The sequence below is a fragment of the Phalacrocorax aristotelis genome, chromosome 16, assembly GCF_949628215.1.
Source record: "Phalacrocorax aristotelis chromosome 16, bGulAri2.1, whole genome shotgun sequence".
Lineage (NCBI taxonomy): Eukaryota > Metazoa > Chordata > Aves > Suliformes > Phalacrocoracidae > Phalacrocorax > Phalacrocorax aristotelis.
The window spans coordinates 5,585,981-5,601,249 of NC_134291.1; the positions used below are offsets into that span (position 1 = coordinate 5,585,981).

The 15,269-nt window shown below is 66.2% G+C and overlaps 2 protein-coding genes across 4 annotated transcripts; one reads left to right on the plus strand and one right to left on the minus strand.

Annotated features, from left to right (window-relative positions):
• Positions 1–189: 189 nt before the first annotated feature.
• AFMID (arylformamidase) lies at positions 190–3,556 on the plus strand. Of its 3 annotated transcripts, XM_075111163.1 has the most exons (11): positions 190–290; positions 437–527; positions 660–764; positions 848–896; positions 1,075–1,160; positions 1,235–1,307; positions 1,691–1,788; positions 2,107–2,185; positions 2,458–2,593; positions 2,855–2,959; positions 3,152–3,556. In XM_075111163.1, exons 1-11 carry the CDS (start codon positions 261–263, stop codon positions 3,179–3,181), a joined length of 882 nt encoding a protein of 293 aa, XP_074967264.1. In that variant the 5' UTR covers positions 190–260; the 3' UTR covers positions 3,182–3,556. The 3 variants fall into 3 exon arrangements, with proteins under 3 accessions (XP_074967264.1, XP_074967262.1, XP_074967263.1); XM_075111161.1 differs by having other exon boundaries at positions 202–527; XM_075111162.1 differs by lacking the exon at positions 848–896 and having other exon boundaries at positions 228–290.
• Positions 3,557–4,005: 449 nt separating this feature from the next.
• On the minus strand, positions 4,006–8,070 carry LOC142065214 (uncharacterized). The gene is made up of 7 exons (XM_075111160.1): positions 7,797–8,070; positions 7,457–7,540; positions 6,595–6,683; positions 6,098–6,283; positions 5,777–5,914; positions 5,400–5,592; positions 4,006–4,930 (listed from the first exon to the last, which is right to left on the minus strand). The coding sequence occupies exons 1-7, from the start codon at positions 8,032–8,034 to the stop codon at positions 4,593–4,595; spliced, it is 1,266 nt and encodes a 421-aa protein (XP_074967261.1). The 5' UTR covers positions 8,035–8,070; the 3' UTR covers positions 4,006–4,592.
• Positions 8,071–15,269: the final 7,199 nt, after the last annotated feature.

Genomic DNA, 15,269 nt, shown 5'->3' on the forward strand with positions numbered 1-15,269 from the left:
GCGTGCACTGCGCGCGCCCGCCTGCCAAGCCCGCAGGTGTCCCCGTCCCCGCCCCCTGGGCGGCCAATAGGAGCGGGGCGGCCCCGCCCCGTCCCCGCCCCCTGAGCGGCCAATGGGAGCTGAACGGTCCCGCCCCCTGGCTCCGGCCACGCCCCTCCCGGGCTCGGGCCACCCCCCCCGGGCGGGCAGGGGGCGCGGGGTCGCGGCGGCGGGCGTGGGAGCGGGAGCGGGATCGGGAGCGGGATCGGGCCCGGCGCAGCATGGGGGGATGGCGGGACATGCCCGCGGAGGTAGGGCCCGCGGGTTGGGCAGCGCTCGTTTCTCGCCTGGGCCGCGGAGCGGGGGACCTCTCCCGGTACCCGCCGCCCCGAGCCGCCCCAGGGCCGCCGGCCGGGCGGAGCTGCCCCGCGCCGCAGCCGCCGCGCCTCCTCCGCAGGCGCTGGAGGAACAGTACTCCCCCAGCCGCTGGTCCCCCCGCCTGGGCAGGGACGCCGTCATCCAGGCCCACCTCGCGGCGACGGCGGCAGGTGAGGAGCGGCGGGTCCCGGGACGGCGGGACGGGGCTGGGGGCGCCCGGGCCGGGAGCGCGGCTGCCGCTGGGGTGTCACGGCCCCGTCCCAGCGGGGAGTGGGAGAGGCGACGTGTCCGGCCTCCCGCAGGAACGCAGAAGGCCCGGGCCAGCGCACAGACCTCGCTGCACGTCCCCTACGGCGATGGGGACGGGGAGAAGCTGGACATCTATTTCCCCACGGACCCTTCTGGAAGTAGGTGATGGGCAGGCAGTGGCGGCAGCAGTGGTGGTGGGCAGGGGCCGTGCCCCTCACTCACCCTAGGCTGTACTGCGCAGCCTTCCCGGTCCTGGTCTACATCCATGGTGGATACTGGCAGTGCCTGAGGTGAGGTGGGGTGTCGGTGAGGGGTCCCTTGGGAAGGGATCCCCCTGACCCGCTTTTACTGCCTCCCTCCTCATGACACCCAGACTTGTTCTGGGTATTCTGGGTTTGATCAGCCACCTGGCCAGCCCAAGGAGACCCTGGCCTCCCCAGCCTGGCTACCTTCTGTTTCCCCCACCAGTAAAGATGAGTCAGGATTCGCAGCCCCCCCGCTGGTGTCGCAGGGTGTGGTGGTGGTGGCAGTGGGATACGACACAGCCCCCAAAGGTAGGTGCTGCCCAGCTGAGGCTACGGCTGAGCTGTGCTGGCCTGGCGCCCTCCTGACTCTGCTCTCTGCCCAGGCCACATGGACGCCATGGTGCTGCAAGTGCGGCGCAGCCTCGCCTTCCTGGTGGAGCAATACTCCGTGATCAGGTGGGCTGTGCACTTCTCCCGGCATCCCCTCTGCCCCACCACTATGACCGCTGCCAGACCTTGAAGGCAAACTGTGCCCGCCTCACTCCCTGGGCCATTTGCTGCATGGGGGTGGCTGTGGCAGCAACAGGAGAGGGTGAATAAACCCTGTGCCATGACAAAGGCTTCAGTGCCTCAGTCCAAGGGCTGGACAATGCCCGTGGCTGTGTTCCCTTGTCACTATGCGAGGTGTCAACTGATGGACTGGGAAACATGTCCGAGCTGCTGTGTTCAGGCTGCAGCACTTGCAGCTGTGCCACCTCCTCCATGTAGAGCAGGGTGTCCCGAGGCAGCAGGCGCTGCGCTGTCGATCCCTGTGCTGGCTCATGGCTCCCTCTCTCCAGAGGCATTTACCTGTGTGGACACTCGGCTGGGGCCCACCTGGCAGCCATGGTGTTGTCCACGGACTGGACAGAATACGGAGTGGTGCCGGATATTAAAGGTAGCGCTGCTGTGTCCAGGCACGGGGGCTGAAGGAGAAACTGCCCCTGGGATGAGGCCATCTCTGCTGCCCATACAGGGCTGCAGGGGTTGTAGAGCTGAGGGAGATGAGTTGCCCCAGCTGACTGCAGCCCACAGGTGCTGGGAGTGCAGGACTCTGGGCTCCTGGACAAGCTGCCCCTGGGGGTGTGTGTGTCCTGCACTGGCCAGCCACTCACTGAGGCCTGGGGACGTGGGCACAAGGAGACTTCCCATGCACAGGGCTGTGAGAGTGGCCCAAGCTGCAGGACCCCTCACCTGCCAACGTCTCTGCCTCCAGGAGCTGTGCTGGTGAGCGGTGTGTATGACCTGGAGCCCATCCTGCACACCTATGTGAACAATGCGCTGAACATGAGCTGGTGAGCCCGCACGCTGTGGGGACAGCAACTGGGAAAGGGCACAAGCAGGCTGTGCACACATGTGGCTTTGGTCTGCACAGCCTGCGGGTGAACACCAGTGGTGCTGCAGCCTGCTCTGCCCCTGCCTGCACAGCCTGCCTGCGCAGCAGGGCACAGGCCCTGCACCCTCCACCTGGCTGGAGCACACAGCCAAGGACACGGGGGCTCTGCATGCAAAGATGCCCTCTCCAAGCAAGGGGCTACGTCAGCTGCCACTGTGGTGTCTCGTCCAGGGAGGTTGCCCAGAGGAACAGCCCCATGCTGTGCATCACCCCAGAAGTGCCTGCAGCTACGGCCTGTGAGGTGCTGGTGGCTGTGGCCCAGCATGACTCCCCGGAGTTTCGCAGGCAATCGCAGGAGTACAGCCAGGTGAGCTCTGGGCAGCACCATGCCTGGCTCCGCAGGGATGCTGCTCGAGCCGGCCTGCTCGGACCTGCTAAGCTGGGATGAACAGCTTGTGTGCCATATCAGAGCAGTATTTCTGCTGCTGTGGCGATGGCTGCTGTCAAAGATGACAGTGGCTCAGGGGAGGACACTAGCTAGTCCTTGCCAAGCCGTCATTCCTGCTGCCGGGGCAGCATCTGGGCGGATGTGGGTCTGGGTCCCTCCTGCCAGTGCTGCTATCCACAGGCCCTGCGTGCAGCTGGCTGGTCTGTCTCTCTGCTGGATCTCGCCGGCGTGGATCACTTTGACATCATTGAGAAGCTGTCGGAGAAGAGCTATGTCCTCACTCAGGTAGGGGAAGAGCTCCTGCCCTCCCTTCGCTCTCTGAGCACAGCTAAGATCAGCAGCCCAGGACGGCTGTGCTGAGGCGAGCTCGCCTGCGTACCACAGCCGGTGCAGGGCTGCGGCTTTGGGGCTGGCTGTCACCTCCAGCATCAGAGGAGCAGGGTCAGGCACTGCTCACAGGGCTGTTTCTTATCCAAGGTGATTCTGAACATGATTTCAAGAGCTTGATGGCATGTTGGGAGCAAACTGAGATGGCAGTCCCAGCCCTGCATGGTGGCAACAGGCAGCCTGCATGCACCATACCCTGCTGCCCTCCTTGCTCCAGCCTGTGGGGTCTTCTGCAGCACAGGGCAGCTGCTGCCTCTGGACACCCTCTGTGCCCCCTTGGCTCCTTCCAGCCTGCAGCCAGGCAGGGGGGCTCCAAGCAGGGGAGCACCAGTTCTCACCGATTCTCGCCTGAGCTGGTGTTCCTTTCAGGGGTGTTTCTGCCTGTGTAGCGCACAGTGCTGGCAGGCCTGCAGGGCTTTATCGAGTGGGTGATGAAGTTTGTTCCCTTGATATCCTTTAAACTGCGTATTGCCAATAAAAAAAGGAATAACTGCTGCCTGGGTGTAGCTCTGCTTCCTGGGGAGCTGGGGCTGTGCTGAGCTGGTGAGTACACACTAGATGTGGCTGCTGCAGAGAGAATCTCTCCCAGCGCAGAGCTCCTGACCTGCAGCTGGGCTCTTCTGTGCTGGCAGTGGGGAGCGCACCACTAAGCCCTGCCTAATTTTTTGCACAGGCAAAGTCCAACCCAGAAAGCGACAGGTTCAGCAGACAGGGAAGCCCAGAGAGCCTGCCAAAGGCTGTGGGGAGGCTTTGGGACTGGGGTAACACTAGCCTTTGTGGATGGCACTGATGGAGGAGCACACTGGGGAGCTGTCTGGGCCAGGCTTCCACATCCTCAGGAGACCTCGTCCCTCAATGGGGACCTCTGGGCTGTGATGATGTCCCTGATACATGGTCAGGGGAGGCACATACTTGGAAGAAAACATTCTGCACAGCCACAGTGCTGCCAGAATACATTTATTTTGTGCCCTGACCATCCATTGGGATCTGTCTCCCTGCTGCAGTATCCTTGCGCATGTGTGGTGCACATGGGCCAGGTGCAGTTTGGGGCCAGGGGGTGTCTGGCTCTGCTTTTGGGTGCTGTCTGCAGGACCCAAGTTACAGAAACAGAGTTTCTGTAGAGGACTAGAGGGTTCTCTGAGGATGTTTGCTGGGTGACTAGCAACATGGGGGATGCTGCCTCGGAGTGGTCTGGGTGGGGGTGTGAGGTATGGGCTCCCTCTGTCCCTCCAGGCATGTCTGCAAAGGCGTTCTGTTCTGGGAGGTGCAGTGCTCTCACTGGGGGAGGGGTGGGCTGGGGTCTCCCCAGGGCTGGGCTCACGTTAGTTTGGAGCTGCAAGTTCAGGGCTTCATGCGGGGGTGGATGTTGTGGTGCAGCTGGTTGGGAACATGCCTGGAGCACACTGTGGCTAGTCCCAGCCCCTTTGCTGCTGGCTGCCAGGACAGGGCTGGGAGAGCTGCCCCAGCCCGCCAGCTTGCCTGCAGCACCAAGGGGGAGGCAGCTGTCCCTGGGCTGGGACTGGGACGATGCTCAGGCTCCCCCGGCACTCGGAGGAGTTGGGCAGAGTCCCAGGGCCAGCTTCTCCTGGCACTTCCTGGCCACAAATTCCAGCTTGTTCTTTGCAAGCTCGGTGTCGCGGGCTGAGACATCACGGTGCCAAACCGCACGCACGGTGTTTGCCGACCAGGGGAACAGCAGGACGCTGACAGCCTGGCCGGTCTCAGCCAACTCCTCCTTGCTCACTGCCCGCAGGTGCTCGCAGAGCTCTGCGGGGGATGGCCAGCTCCCCCTGATGCTCACCATCACGATGTTTGTCTCCACTGCCGAGAGGTTGACGGAGCAGAGGGGCGACTTCAGCTCCTGGACGCCTGGGGAAGGCAGGGGTGGTAGGCTGCAAGCCAAGTGCCCGGCTTCCCAGGAGAGGAGGCTGCAGCACTGCCCAAGCCCTACCCCAGGTTCCAGCTGAAGGAGGGGCCCTTTGCCCTCCTGGCTGTGCAGCATGAGTGTCATTGCAGGCACCACAGGGACAGGCATGGCATCATCCCGACACTCTAGCCAGGCACAGACCCAAGCAGCATCCTCGCCTGGTTGGAGATCCAGCACGGCTGCCTGGGGAAGGTGTCTGCACTGCTGTTACCCCTGGCAGTGCTGGGTGGTGCTGGGTGCGGTGTGCCCAGCCAGCAAAGAGGGGGATAAGGCTGGGCCCGGACCAAGCCGCCGGGCAGGGCAGGACCCAGCTATGTGGTAGCACGTGGAAACCTGCTCAGCCGGGCAGGGAAAGCAGCGTCAGGCTGCAGGCGTCCATACCTCCCAACGTGCCGAGGGGCCCCAAGATACCTTCAGCAAAGCGTCGGGCGTTGTCATGGTCTCTGCGCAGTGTTGCCTCTGCGTGCTCCAGCCCGAGGCGGGCAGCAGCTGCCAGCACGCCTGCCTGCCGCATCCCCCCGCCCAGCAGCTTCCGCACACGCCAGGCCTCGGCAACAAAGTCCCTGCGTCCAGCCAGCAGCGCACCAGCCGGGGCGCCCAGGCCCTGCAGAGCCACCAGAGGGGTGACCCGAGCTGCCCCGGGGGCTGCCCGTACCCCTCTTGGGGATGTACCCAGGGATGCCCCAGCCTGCAAGCTGGGAATGCAGCCCTATAGCCTGAAACAGGCGAGGCCCCAGCTTGTCCTGGTCCAATCTGGCCCCAGGGACCCCCTCCCCATGTGAGCACACCTTGGAGAAGCACAGGGACACGGAGTCGCAGTGCTGGGTTATCTGAGCTGGCTCCACATCCTGGGCAACCGCCGCGTTCATCAGCCGTGCTCCGTCCATGTGCACCTGCAGCCCATAGCAGTCAGCGAGCCCACGGACCTGGGGGGAGGCAGAGGAGGAGCTGGGCCAGGAGGGGCCCCTGAAGGCACTGAGCCCGGGGGGGGCAGCTGGTGCCAACATGGGCTGCACTCCAAGATCCTCATCAAGGCCCTGGTGTCCCTACGGTGCCATCCTGCCAGGTCCAGCTGCCTGCGCCCAGGCAGGGACGCTGACAGCTCCTACCTGCTGGAGGTAGGTGAGGGGCAGTGCCCGGCCCCCTGCTGAGCTGTGCGTGTTCTCCAGGCAGATTAGCTCGGGGCGTGGATGGTACCGGCTGCCGTGGGCCTCACGGATGGTCAGCTCCAGCTGGTCCAGGTCAAAGGTGCCATCTGGCAGGTCCGGCAGCACCTGGGAGTGGACGCCAGCAACCTGTGCCCAGGACAGGGCAGAGAGCAGAGCTGATGGCAGATGGTGGCAGTGCATGGGGGACCCAGCCTTCTGCCCCTCTGTCCCCTCCTGCCCTGCACTGGGTGCGCTTAGCCCCCATTTGTGCTCCAGGCTGTGGCTTGGGGCAATCCGGGTGATGCTGTTGCTGCAGCCCAGCAAGGGATCCTCCACCCAGCCCGGCCCCGGCAGCCAGAGGAGGGCAGCAGCAAGCCACCCTCCTGTCCCTGCCTGCGCTGCCAGTGCCACCAGGCCCTGCCAGCCCAGGCTGTAGCCCACCCATCCACAGCACCCACCTGCGCAGCCCCGCCGTGCTCGTAGACGTGCAGGTGGGCGTCCCGGCCCAGGAGCAGCTGAGCCCCCCTGCGCTGGCAGTGGCACATCACTGGGAGGGAGAAGGCCATGAGAAGGGGGCACTGTGGGCAGCACCCAGCAGGCAGCGCGTGTGGGTGGGCAGCAGGCTCAGCTGGGGTGCCCATGGGCTGCCTGTGCTCTGGCAGTTTGTGCGGCTGCAGCATGTGAAGGCTGGGCATGCAGCACAGTGGTGCCGCAGCAGAGCAGCCTCGTGCAGGCACGGGGTATCTGCTCTGTCCCTCAAGGTGCTGGGGCTGTTGGACTGGGGCTGACCACAGCAGCTGGGGGTGGGAGGGCATCTGGGGGGGGCATGGCCTACCCTCCTTGGTGCATGCACATCACTGGGGCTGGAGTGGGGCCCACGCTCCCACAGCGGATACCTGCTCACAGGAGGGCAGGAAAGCAAACAAGGTAAAGGTTAACACAGCAGAGTGGAAGCTGATTGTGAAACAGGGACGAGCAGACCCAAGGAGGGGGGTTTGCTCAGCAGCAGCACGAAGCAGGGAGCATCTCTGGGGTCTGAGTGGGATCATGCTGCTACAGATTTGAGGTGGAGAGGGCCAAGGAAGGGGCCAGGAGATACACCCGGGTCAGAAAGGATCTGCTGCCCACAGCTCTTGTCTGTGGCCCTCTGGGCAGCTTCCTGAGCAGAAGCGGGGCTCTCCTCAGGGCCCCGGGGAGGAGCAGAGCTGCTCTCACGCTCTGCACCCTCCATGGGATGGGGGCATAAACCTGTCCCTTGGTTTGTGACCTGGCTGCCCCAGGGCACAGGGAAGGAGGGCTGGTGCAGCCCTGGGCACTCACCAGCGATGAGGTTCGCCATCGTGGCCGTGGGCACAAAAAGAGCTGCCTCCATGCCCAGGATCCCTGCGGCCAGGCGCTGCAGCTCTGCAGGGGGAAGAAGCACGGGGGTCCTGGGGAGGGGGCGTCTGCTGGCCCTGGGCAGGCACGGGGGGGACGGTGGGGAACCCCACAGGTCCAGGCTGCCGCCCCCAGCCCTGGAGGAGCCCCGCTCCGGACTCCCCATCCCAGCTGCCCTCTGGGCTGGGGGGGTTGCAGGCAGGGACCCCACCGGGGGGGGGGCTGTGCGGCCCCCCGTCTCTGCCGGGCCCGGGGCCGCGGGGGGCCCGTCCCCACCGCCCACCGTTGACCGTCGGGTCCTCCCCGTAGTCGTCGTCGCCCACGGGGGCCCGGGCCATGGCGCGGCGCATCCCCACGCAGGGCCGCGTCACCGTGTCGCTCCGCAGATCCACGGTGCGCGGTGGGCGCCCAACGGGGCGGGGGGAGACCCGCGGTTTCACCGCCCCGGCCCCGGCGCCGGCCCCCGCCGCGGGCAACCGACCCCGCCGCAGCGCCCCTCCCGCCCCCCGCGCCACCAGCATCGCCGGGACCCCGGGACCGCCCCGCCGCAAGGGCTCCCGGGCGGGGGCGGGATCACCCGGCCGGCCCCGTCCCACACCGCAGGTGGGGCGGGGGCTGGGACCCGCAGTCCTGGGCTGCCCGAGCCGCAGGGACGGGCGGACACGGGGCAACGGCTCGTGCGTGGGCACCGAGCGTGTCCCGGGCTGCCCCCGCAGAGCCGCCCCTGCAGACTCTCCCCATTTCTCCGTCCTGCCCGGCCTCTGCCCTCTGCCGGCTGCACCCCCGAGTCACGCTGTGGGGGCAGGCGGAAGCGCTGGGGGACACGGGTGGGTGCTGGCACCGGACCTCCGGCTGTCCCACGGCCCCTCGCTTTGCTGGGAGCGCCCGTCCCGGGCGTCCTGATGGAGGGAGCGCTGGCACGAGGCCGTGTGCTCCTCCACGGCCATGGCTCCGCAGGGATCCGCGAGTCTTTCCGCAGGCCCATGGCGCCGCGTGCTGAATGGCGATGGCTCCCACCATGCTGCTTCCGCTGCCAGCAGGGACAGCACGGGGTGACCTTGCTGCTAGGAATTGGCTCTGGCTTCTGGCTGCGTCTGCCCTGGAAACAGCTGACATGCTGTCCTGTGGCACCGTGGGCAGGCACGTACTGCAGCAGCGCTGGTGTCGTCTCCCTGCCTGCACCGAGGAGGGGGCCCACCAGTGCCTGGCTCCTGGCAGAAATCCCCGCTGCCCTGGAGCAGGGAAGCATGTGCCCGGTGCAGCAGTGAGACCCCCAGCCTTCCCCCCATTGGGCTGGTGATGCTCTGTGGGGGGGATCTAGCCCACGACCATGGTGCTCTTCTGGGAAAGCCTTGGCCATGCCCACCTCATGCTGCAGGTGGGGAGGGGGGCACAGCTCTGCAACACTTGCAGGGGGAGCAGTGAGGCAGGTGCATTCGGGTGCCCCCCTTCCCCTTGGGGGCCGCATGCTGCCTGGCCCCGCCTGCCCAGCACCTCTTCCCTTGCATGCGCCATGCCGCTGCCTCCCTATGCACGCATCCTCCCTGACACTGCTGGTCCAGCTGCCTGCGCCACAGCCCCTGCTATGCTGCTGCCTTCCTCCTCCATCCGTTATGAGCCACGACACAGCCCCAGCCCCCCTAGCCCTCGCCCCCCCAACTGAGAGCCCCCCACAGCTGCCCCAGCTGGCTGCCTGCATGGCTGCTGCCCTGCCTGCACCCCTGCGCACGGGGCCTCATCACCACCTCCCACCACAGCCCGTGCTGTCAGCCCCGCAGATGAGTGAGCCATAAACAGTCCTTCATGGAGACGTTTTTCACACGCAGGGCCACATGTTAACAGTTTTTCTTTATTTACTGCCTCCATTTCCTCTTTGTTCCAGGAACTTGTCCTCCAACTTCAAGCTGCTCATGATTAGGCAAAAAGGCCTCTAATCTCCCCGATCTGATTTACCGTCACTGAGAGCAGACACTTCCCGTTACTGGCCCTGGACCTGGGAGTATGGACAGCCGAGCTCTGCCGGCTGCTGAGCCGAACCTCTCCTCCCCAAAGCTGCCCCGCTGCACGCGCTGCCTTCCCAGCAGCTTCCTCTTCCAGTAAGCGCTGGGCAGCCTGGCCGGTCACACCACAGGTGAAGGGCTTGGGGGGAAGTGCAACCATGGGGCCCTGGGCTGGGGCCTCCACCACGTCTGGGGCAGCTGCCCTGGGGCAGGGCAGGCTCCAGAGCTGCTCTCTGCTCTCTCGGGAAGAGCCAGCTGGTTGGAGCATCCCTGGGCCACGGCCTCCCCAGCTGCTCACCTGTCTGCTCCTGCTGCTGCTGTCTGGGGTGGCCGGGTGGCCCTTGGGTGTCCCACGGGGCTGCTGGGCTGGCTGCAGCACTGTGCCTAGTGTGGGGAGAGCACCCGTCCTGGCTGTGCATCTCTTCTCAGCACCGGCAAGCGCTGGTTTCAGAGACATGAGGGGGCTCGCTCAAGGCTCTGCGCTGTGCAGCCCCCCCACCAGCCTGGGCAGGGCCTGGGGTCCACGGCCATGCAGAGGGCTCCTTTGCTGGGAGGTAGCCACATCCTTTGCAGGACCTTGCAGCATGGCAGGGCTGCCTCTGCAAGTCCCCCTGTCCTGCCAGACCCTAGGGGACCTTTCCCCTTGCCTCAGGGGTCTCCCCCAGCCGCCAGCACTCAGTGATCCTCCCTGACCATGTAGGGCCCAGCAGGGCCTTGGTGGGGGCTTGATGGGGCCAGCACTGGAGCCCACGGGAGGGCTCGTGCCCACATGTGGGGCTGGCCAAGCCAAGGCCGCAGGCGTGTGGGCAGCGGGAGGGCAGTGCAGGCGCCTGGCTGGCGGCTCGGCCAGCAGCTGTGGGGGGCTCGCCTGGGGGCTTGCCCAGGGCTGGGCTGCGCTGTGGCTCCCACAGCTGCCACCTGCCAGCGCTGGCCGGTGGCTCCCGGCCCCACCGAACATGCAGCCACGGTGGGCTGAGCTGATGCTCCAGTGGTGCCTCCCCAGGGCTAAAATTAGCAGCCAAGGTCTGGCCAGGGAGTGGAGCCCAGGTCCCGCCGGGGAGGATCGTGTTTCCCCCCGCCCTCCCTGCCACAAGCCTGGCAGCTGCCGGGGCGATTCCCGGAGCCGGCTGGGCTCCCCCTGCCCCTGGCCCCACATGCAGCCCTGCGAGCAGCTGCTGCCAGGCCCTGCCTGCTTGCCTGGCTGCGTGTCCTAGACCCCAGCCATAGGGCTGGGCCCCCACATGCACCCCCTCTGTGGGTGCCTCAGGAGGGGCTGCGGGCCAGGAGGAGGCCAGCATGGCTGTGCCTCCTCCGCCATGGCCGGGCTGGGGCCGAGCTACCCCAGGCACACATGGCTGCACCGGGGGACTGGGCTGGGCCAGCCAGGAGCTGCGGGCCCTGGACTACCGGTGGCGCATGCAGTACCATGGGTGTCTTGTGTCCTATGACTGGGGCTGGCCGCAGGGCCTGCTGGCAACCCTGAAGCACTTGCCGTGAGCTTGGGGCTATTTCTTCCTGGGTAGCCCCATGGCCATGCTGCCTGTGCTGCAGGCTGCCATAGCTCGTCCTGCTGGCTGGGGCTGGCTGGCCTGGAGGGCCCTGCTCCCACCTGGGGAAGGGGGGAGCCACCATCAATCATCCCTGGGAGGGTAGGAGCCGCAGAGCCAAGTGATTTCCTACTGTCGGGAACCACAGAGTGATGCCTGGAAGCACTGGGACGTGCTGGGCTTCTGGCTCAGCCTGCCAGGCCTCCAGCGTGCTGTGCCATGCTGCGGCCAGTGCCAGCCTGTGCTGGGGGTAGAGGCAGTGCCGAGGGATGGTGCTGCCCTCTCTGCCAGCCCTAGCCTGCCACCGCTGTTGGTGTGTTGGGCTCCTTGGGGTGTGCACCAGTAGCTGCTCACACACATAGCATCCAAACAAGGCTGAGCCCAGAATAAACCCTTGATGGCCCCATTTGGACGTGACCAGCAGACACCGCAGCCCCGACCTGGTGGGGTGGGACTGCCCAGAGGAGAACTGGTGGGGCCGGCCAAATGTGGCGCGAGGTTCGGCTGTGATTGCCATTGCCGTGGTCCAGGACTGGTTGTTCCCCATGGAGCACTCACAGAGGACACAGTGGGCAGAGCCCCTGGCTGGGCAGCAGCTGGCCACCGTGGTCCCTGGGCTGGCCAGGGGCATCCTTGCCCTAGTTGCGGGAGCCACGCGCAGGGCCTGCACCGGGGGTGCCGAGGAAGCCTCCGGGCAGCAGCCGGGGTGAGCCGTGTGCTGTGTCCCGGCAGTGCGGGCAGCGCAGGCAGTGAGTCCTGCGCCGGCCGGAGCCCTGCGCCGGCCGGAGCCCGGAGCCCGGAGCCCGGAGCCCGGTGGATGCTGCCGGCCCCCGGGGCTGCGGCCAGCTCGGCACCCGGGAGCGGAGCTGGCGGGAGGTGCGGTGCGTGCCGGTCCTCCCCACCCCCCCCCGTCCCCAACCTGCCGGGGCTGCTCGGGTGACCCCTCCCTCCGCCGGCAACAACTTTTCCAGTAAAACCACCGCAGAAATCCCGGCTTCCCGACAGGCCCGCCCCTCGGCCGCCGGGGGGGCGCGGGCTGCCCTTAACCCTTCCCGGCCCGGCCCCGCGGCCGCCCGGGGCCCCCCGCGCTGCCCCGGCCGGTGGCTCCGAGCCCGGGGCCGGGACCCCCGCGGAGCCGTGCAGGGGGCTCTGGCCGCCCGCCCCGGGTCAGCGATGCCCCCGCTCCCCGGGGCGGCCTGGGGGTGGTCCCGGGGAGCAGCAGGGTGGCCGTGCTAGAGCAGCCTGACCCGCCGTGCACGGGGGAGGCGGGTGGGAGAGAGCTGACATGGAGCCCGGCCCCAGGCGGCCTTTGTGCCCACATCCTGCCCAGGTGTGGTGTGGCCATGCCGTGGGAAAGGACCACCGAGCTCGCACTGCCAGTGGCGCAGAGGGTTTTCCTTCTCAAGGTGCAGCTGAGGTGGAGGGAGCAGGGACTGAACCCCACCATGGGGCAGAAGGAGGATCCCAAGTGCTGAGGAGATGGAGAATGGTCTGGGAAAAAAGCCCCTCTCCAAAGGGGACCCAAGCACAGCCTGCCCCTGGGGCTGCGGGGCAGAGGGTTGGGTCCCCAGGTGGGATAGGGTCTTGCCTGTCCCTGGATGAGCAGAAGTGATGTGCTGTATGGGACTGGGTGGTGCTGGGAGCCAGCTTGTGTGGTGTGCGGCCTGAGCCCCAGCAGGCAGCAGGCACCCACAGCTGTGTCTGGCCATGGCTCAAAGGCGTGGGTCCCTGCGCAGAGGTGTGGAGGGTGGCTGGGCTGCTCAGTGAGAACGGGGAGAGGACACCACTGCAGGTGGATGGTGAGGAGGGAGCAAACTGCTACTGTGCTCTCGGTGAATGAGATGCAATGGATTCAGCTGCATGTGAGGAGGCTGCATGTATCCCATGGGACGTGCCCTGTGGTGAGGAGTGGTGCAGGGGGCCAGGTGGGTCCCCTTGCTCTTAAGTCCTGGTGCTGGGAGCAGCTCTCAGAGGCACCCTGGGAGAGCACCACTGCTGGCGACGGCTCTGGGCTGGGTGGCTGTGCCAGGTCAGCAGCCCTTCCCCAGAGCATCGCAGGGCTGGTCCTGCCAGGTGGGCAGAGCCGGGGCTAGCTGAGCACTGGGAGCTGGGGCTCTGTGCCAGGGGCTGTGCTGGGCGGCCTTGGCCATCCCTTGCCTGCCGCCAGCCCTGGCCCCATGCTGGCTGCTGCACTGGCCGAGCCAGGGCTGAGGTAAGCGCTGTAATTGTTTTCTCTGTGGCCCGAGATGAATAATTGAGAGGTCTTTGAGGAGAATTAATTAGCCCGTTTATTGGCAGTAAATGCTTTTCTCCAGATGATGAAATAGATCCTGAGCCACACATGGGGCAGGCGGATGCAGGTCGCTGAGGCTGCTCTGGAGCTTGCCGGTGCCAGGTCCGTAGGCCAGCCGTGCTGGTGCCCCGTGCCTGCCGCAGGGCAGGTGTGCCGGCGCCAGCTCCCATAGCCTCCCAGCAGCTCTATATGCCTGGAGCTCACTGCGCCCACAGCCAGCACTTTGTGTGGAAAACCCAGTGTGGGTGGGAGCAGGGGGCACTGAGGGGCAGGCAGGATCTTGCTCCAGCCCCTTGCAGAAGCTCCTTCCAGGCTGCTCTGCACAGAGTGGACTGGTGAATCCCTCCGGGACAGCCCTGGTCTGCCCTGGCAAAGCTCTGCCCCATGGCCTGGCATGGCACAGCACAGGAGGGCCGGCCAGTGGCCCTGCACAGATGGGCAGGAGTGAGCCACAAAGCCTGAAGCTGTCAGCTCAGTGCTGCACTTCTGAGCCAGCCCTTGGTCGTCCATTCCTGGCACCCCGGTGTCCTCATGTCCCCATTGGTTACCAGTGCCGCTGTGGTGGTGCAAGGAGGGCAGACCCTGGTGCTGCAGCATGGGAGCCCTCTGCACCCCATTGTGTCCCTGTGGCTTCCCACTCCCTCACAGCTCACAGCCCGTCCTGGGGGGTTCCTCCCTGTACAGACCCTGCTGCGTCCCCTTGCATCTCCTTCGTCATGGCAGCCAAGGTGGTGCCAGCTTGGGGCTTGTGGCCTGCACCTCCTCCTCCTCCCCTGGGTGTGAGGGGAAGGGCCCTGCATGGCCAGAAATGCTTAAACAAGGATTTCCTTGTCGCTGCACGAGCTGTTTGCGTTGCTCCCAGGCCAGCCGTTAATGAGGTTTGGCAGGAGGCACTGGCAGCCCCAGCCATTGGATTTCTATAAATCAACCTGGTGCTAATGTGTGGGGCTTGCTGGGATGGAGCTGCGCAGCCCTGGTGCACAGGGACCGCAGCCCGCAGGCAGCTCAGGGCTGGGATGGAGCTGCTCAGCCTCCGTGCACTGGACTGCAGCCCATGTGCTCACCAGTGCTGCATGCAGTGAAAAGGGGGGCTGAGAGCAACCGTCCCAGCCTGTGGGGCTGGGGTTGCTCTGTGACACCAAGGTATGAATGTCCCCCTGGTTTTAGCGTGGTTGGATGAGCTGCTCCTGGTTTTGGGGGCAGGCTGGGCTCAGCAGCCACAGCCCCATGGGGGCCATGGGACCCCCTCTGGGCAAGGAGCGGCTCCTTGGAGAGTTGCAGGCAGCCCCTGGGTGTGTAGCGTCCTGGCAGGGCAGAGAGGGGCGGGGGCCAAGGGGGCCAAGGGGACCATGGCTGCTTCCCAGCAGGCAGGTCAGAGCGGCCCCTCCAGCTGTTTGTTTCCAGGAATGGCAGAAAGTGTAAAGCAAAATAAAGCAACTTCCCACAGCCAAGGTCCTGCTGTGTCCTGATCCACTGCCACATCCCCCACTTCCCTTCCCCCGGACCCAGAGAGGCTGCTGGGTGCTCAGTGTGCTGGGGTGGGGGCAGATTTGCCCTCTGCCTGCCCTGCCTTGAGGTGAGGCCAGTGGCTGTGCCCCCCCCTCCCCACGCACTGGCCATGCCATACACCCTGTGTCCCCCTGCCCCTGGGGCAGCCTCAGGCATGCAAAGCAGGGCAGGCAAATTACCCAACCCTCCGGGAAGCATCACTGCAGCTGTGGCTGGTGGCTACGCACGGCGGCTGGCCCCTGCCGGGAAGCAGCGCCGTGGTGGCACGGCTGCACGTGGGTTCTTTGCGCTGAAGCTGCCTGTTGCAGATGTGCCCGGCTGCCGCTGGCACAGGGAGGCTGCAAAGGCTGTGAGTCCTGCGACCCCCACGTAGCGCTGGGCTGCCCTGCCTGGAGCAGCTGTGCCTT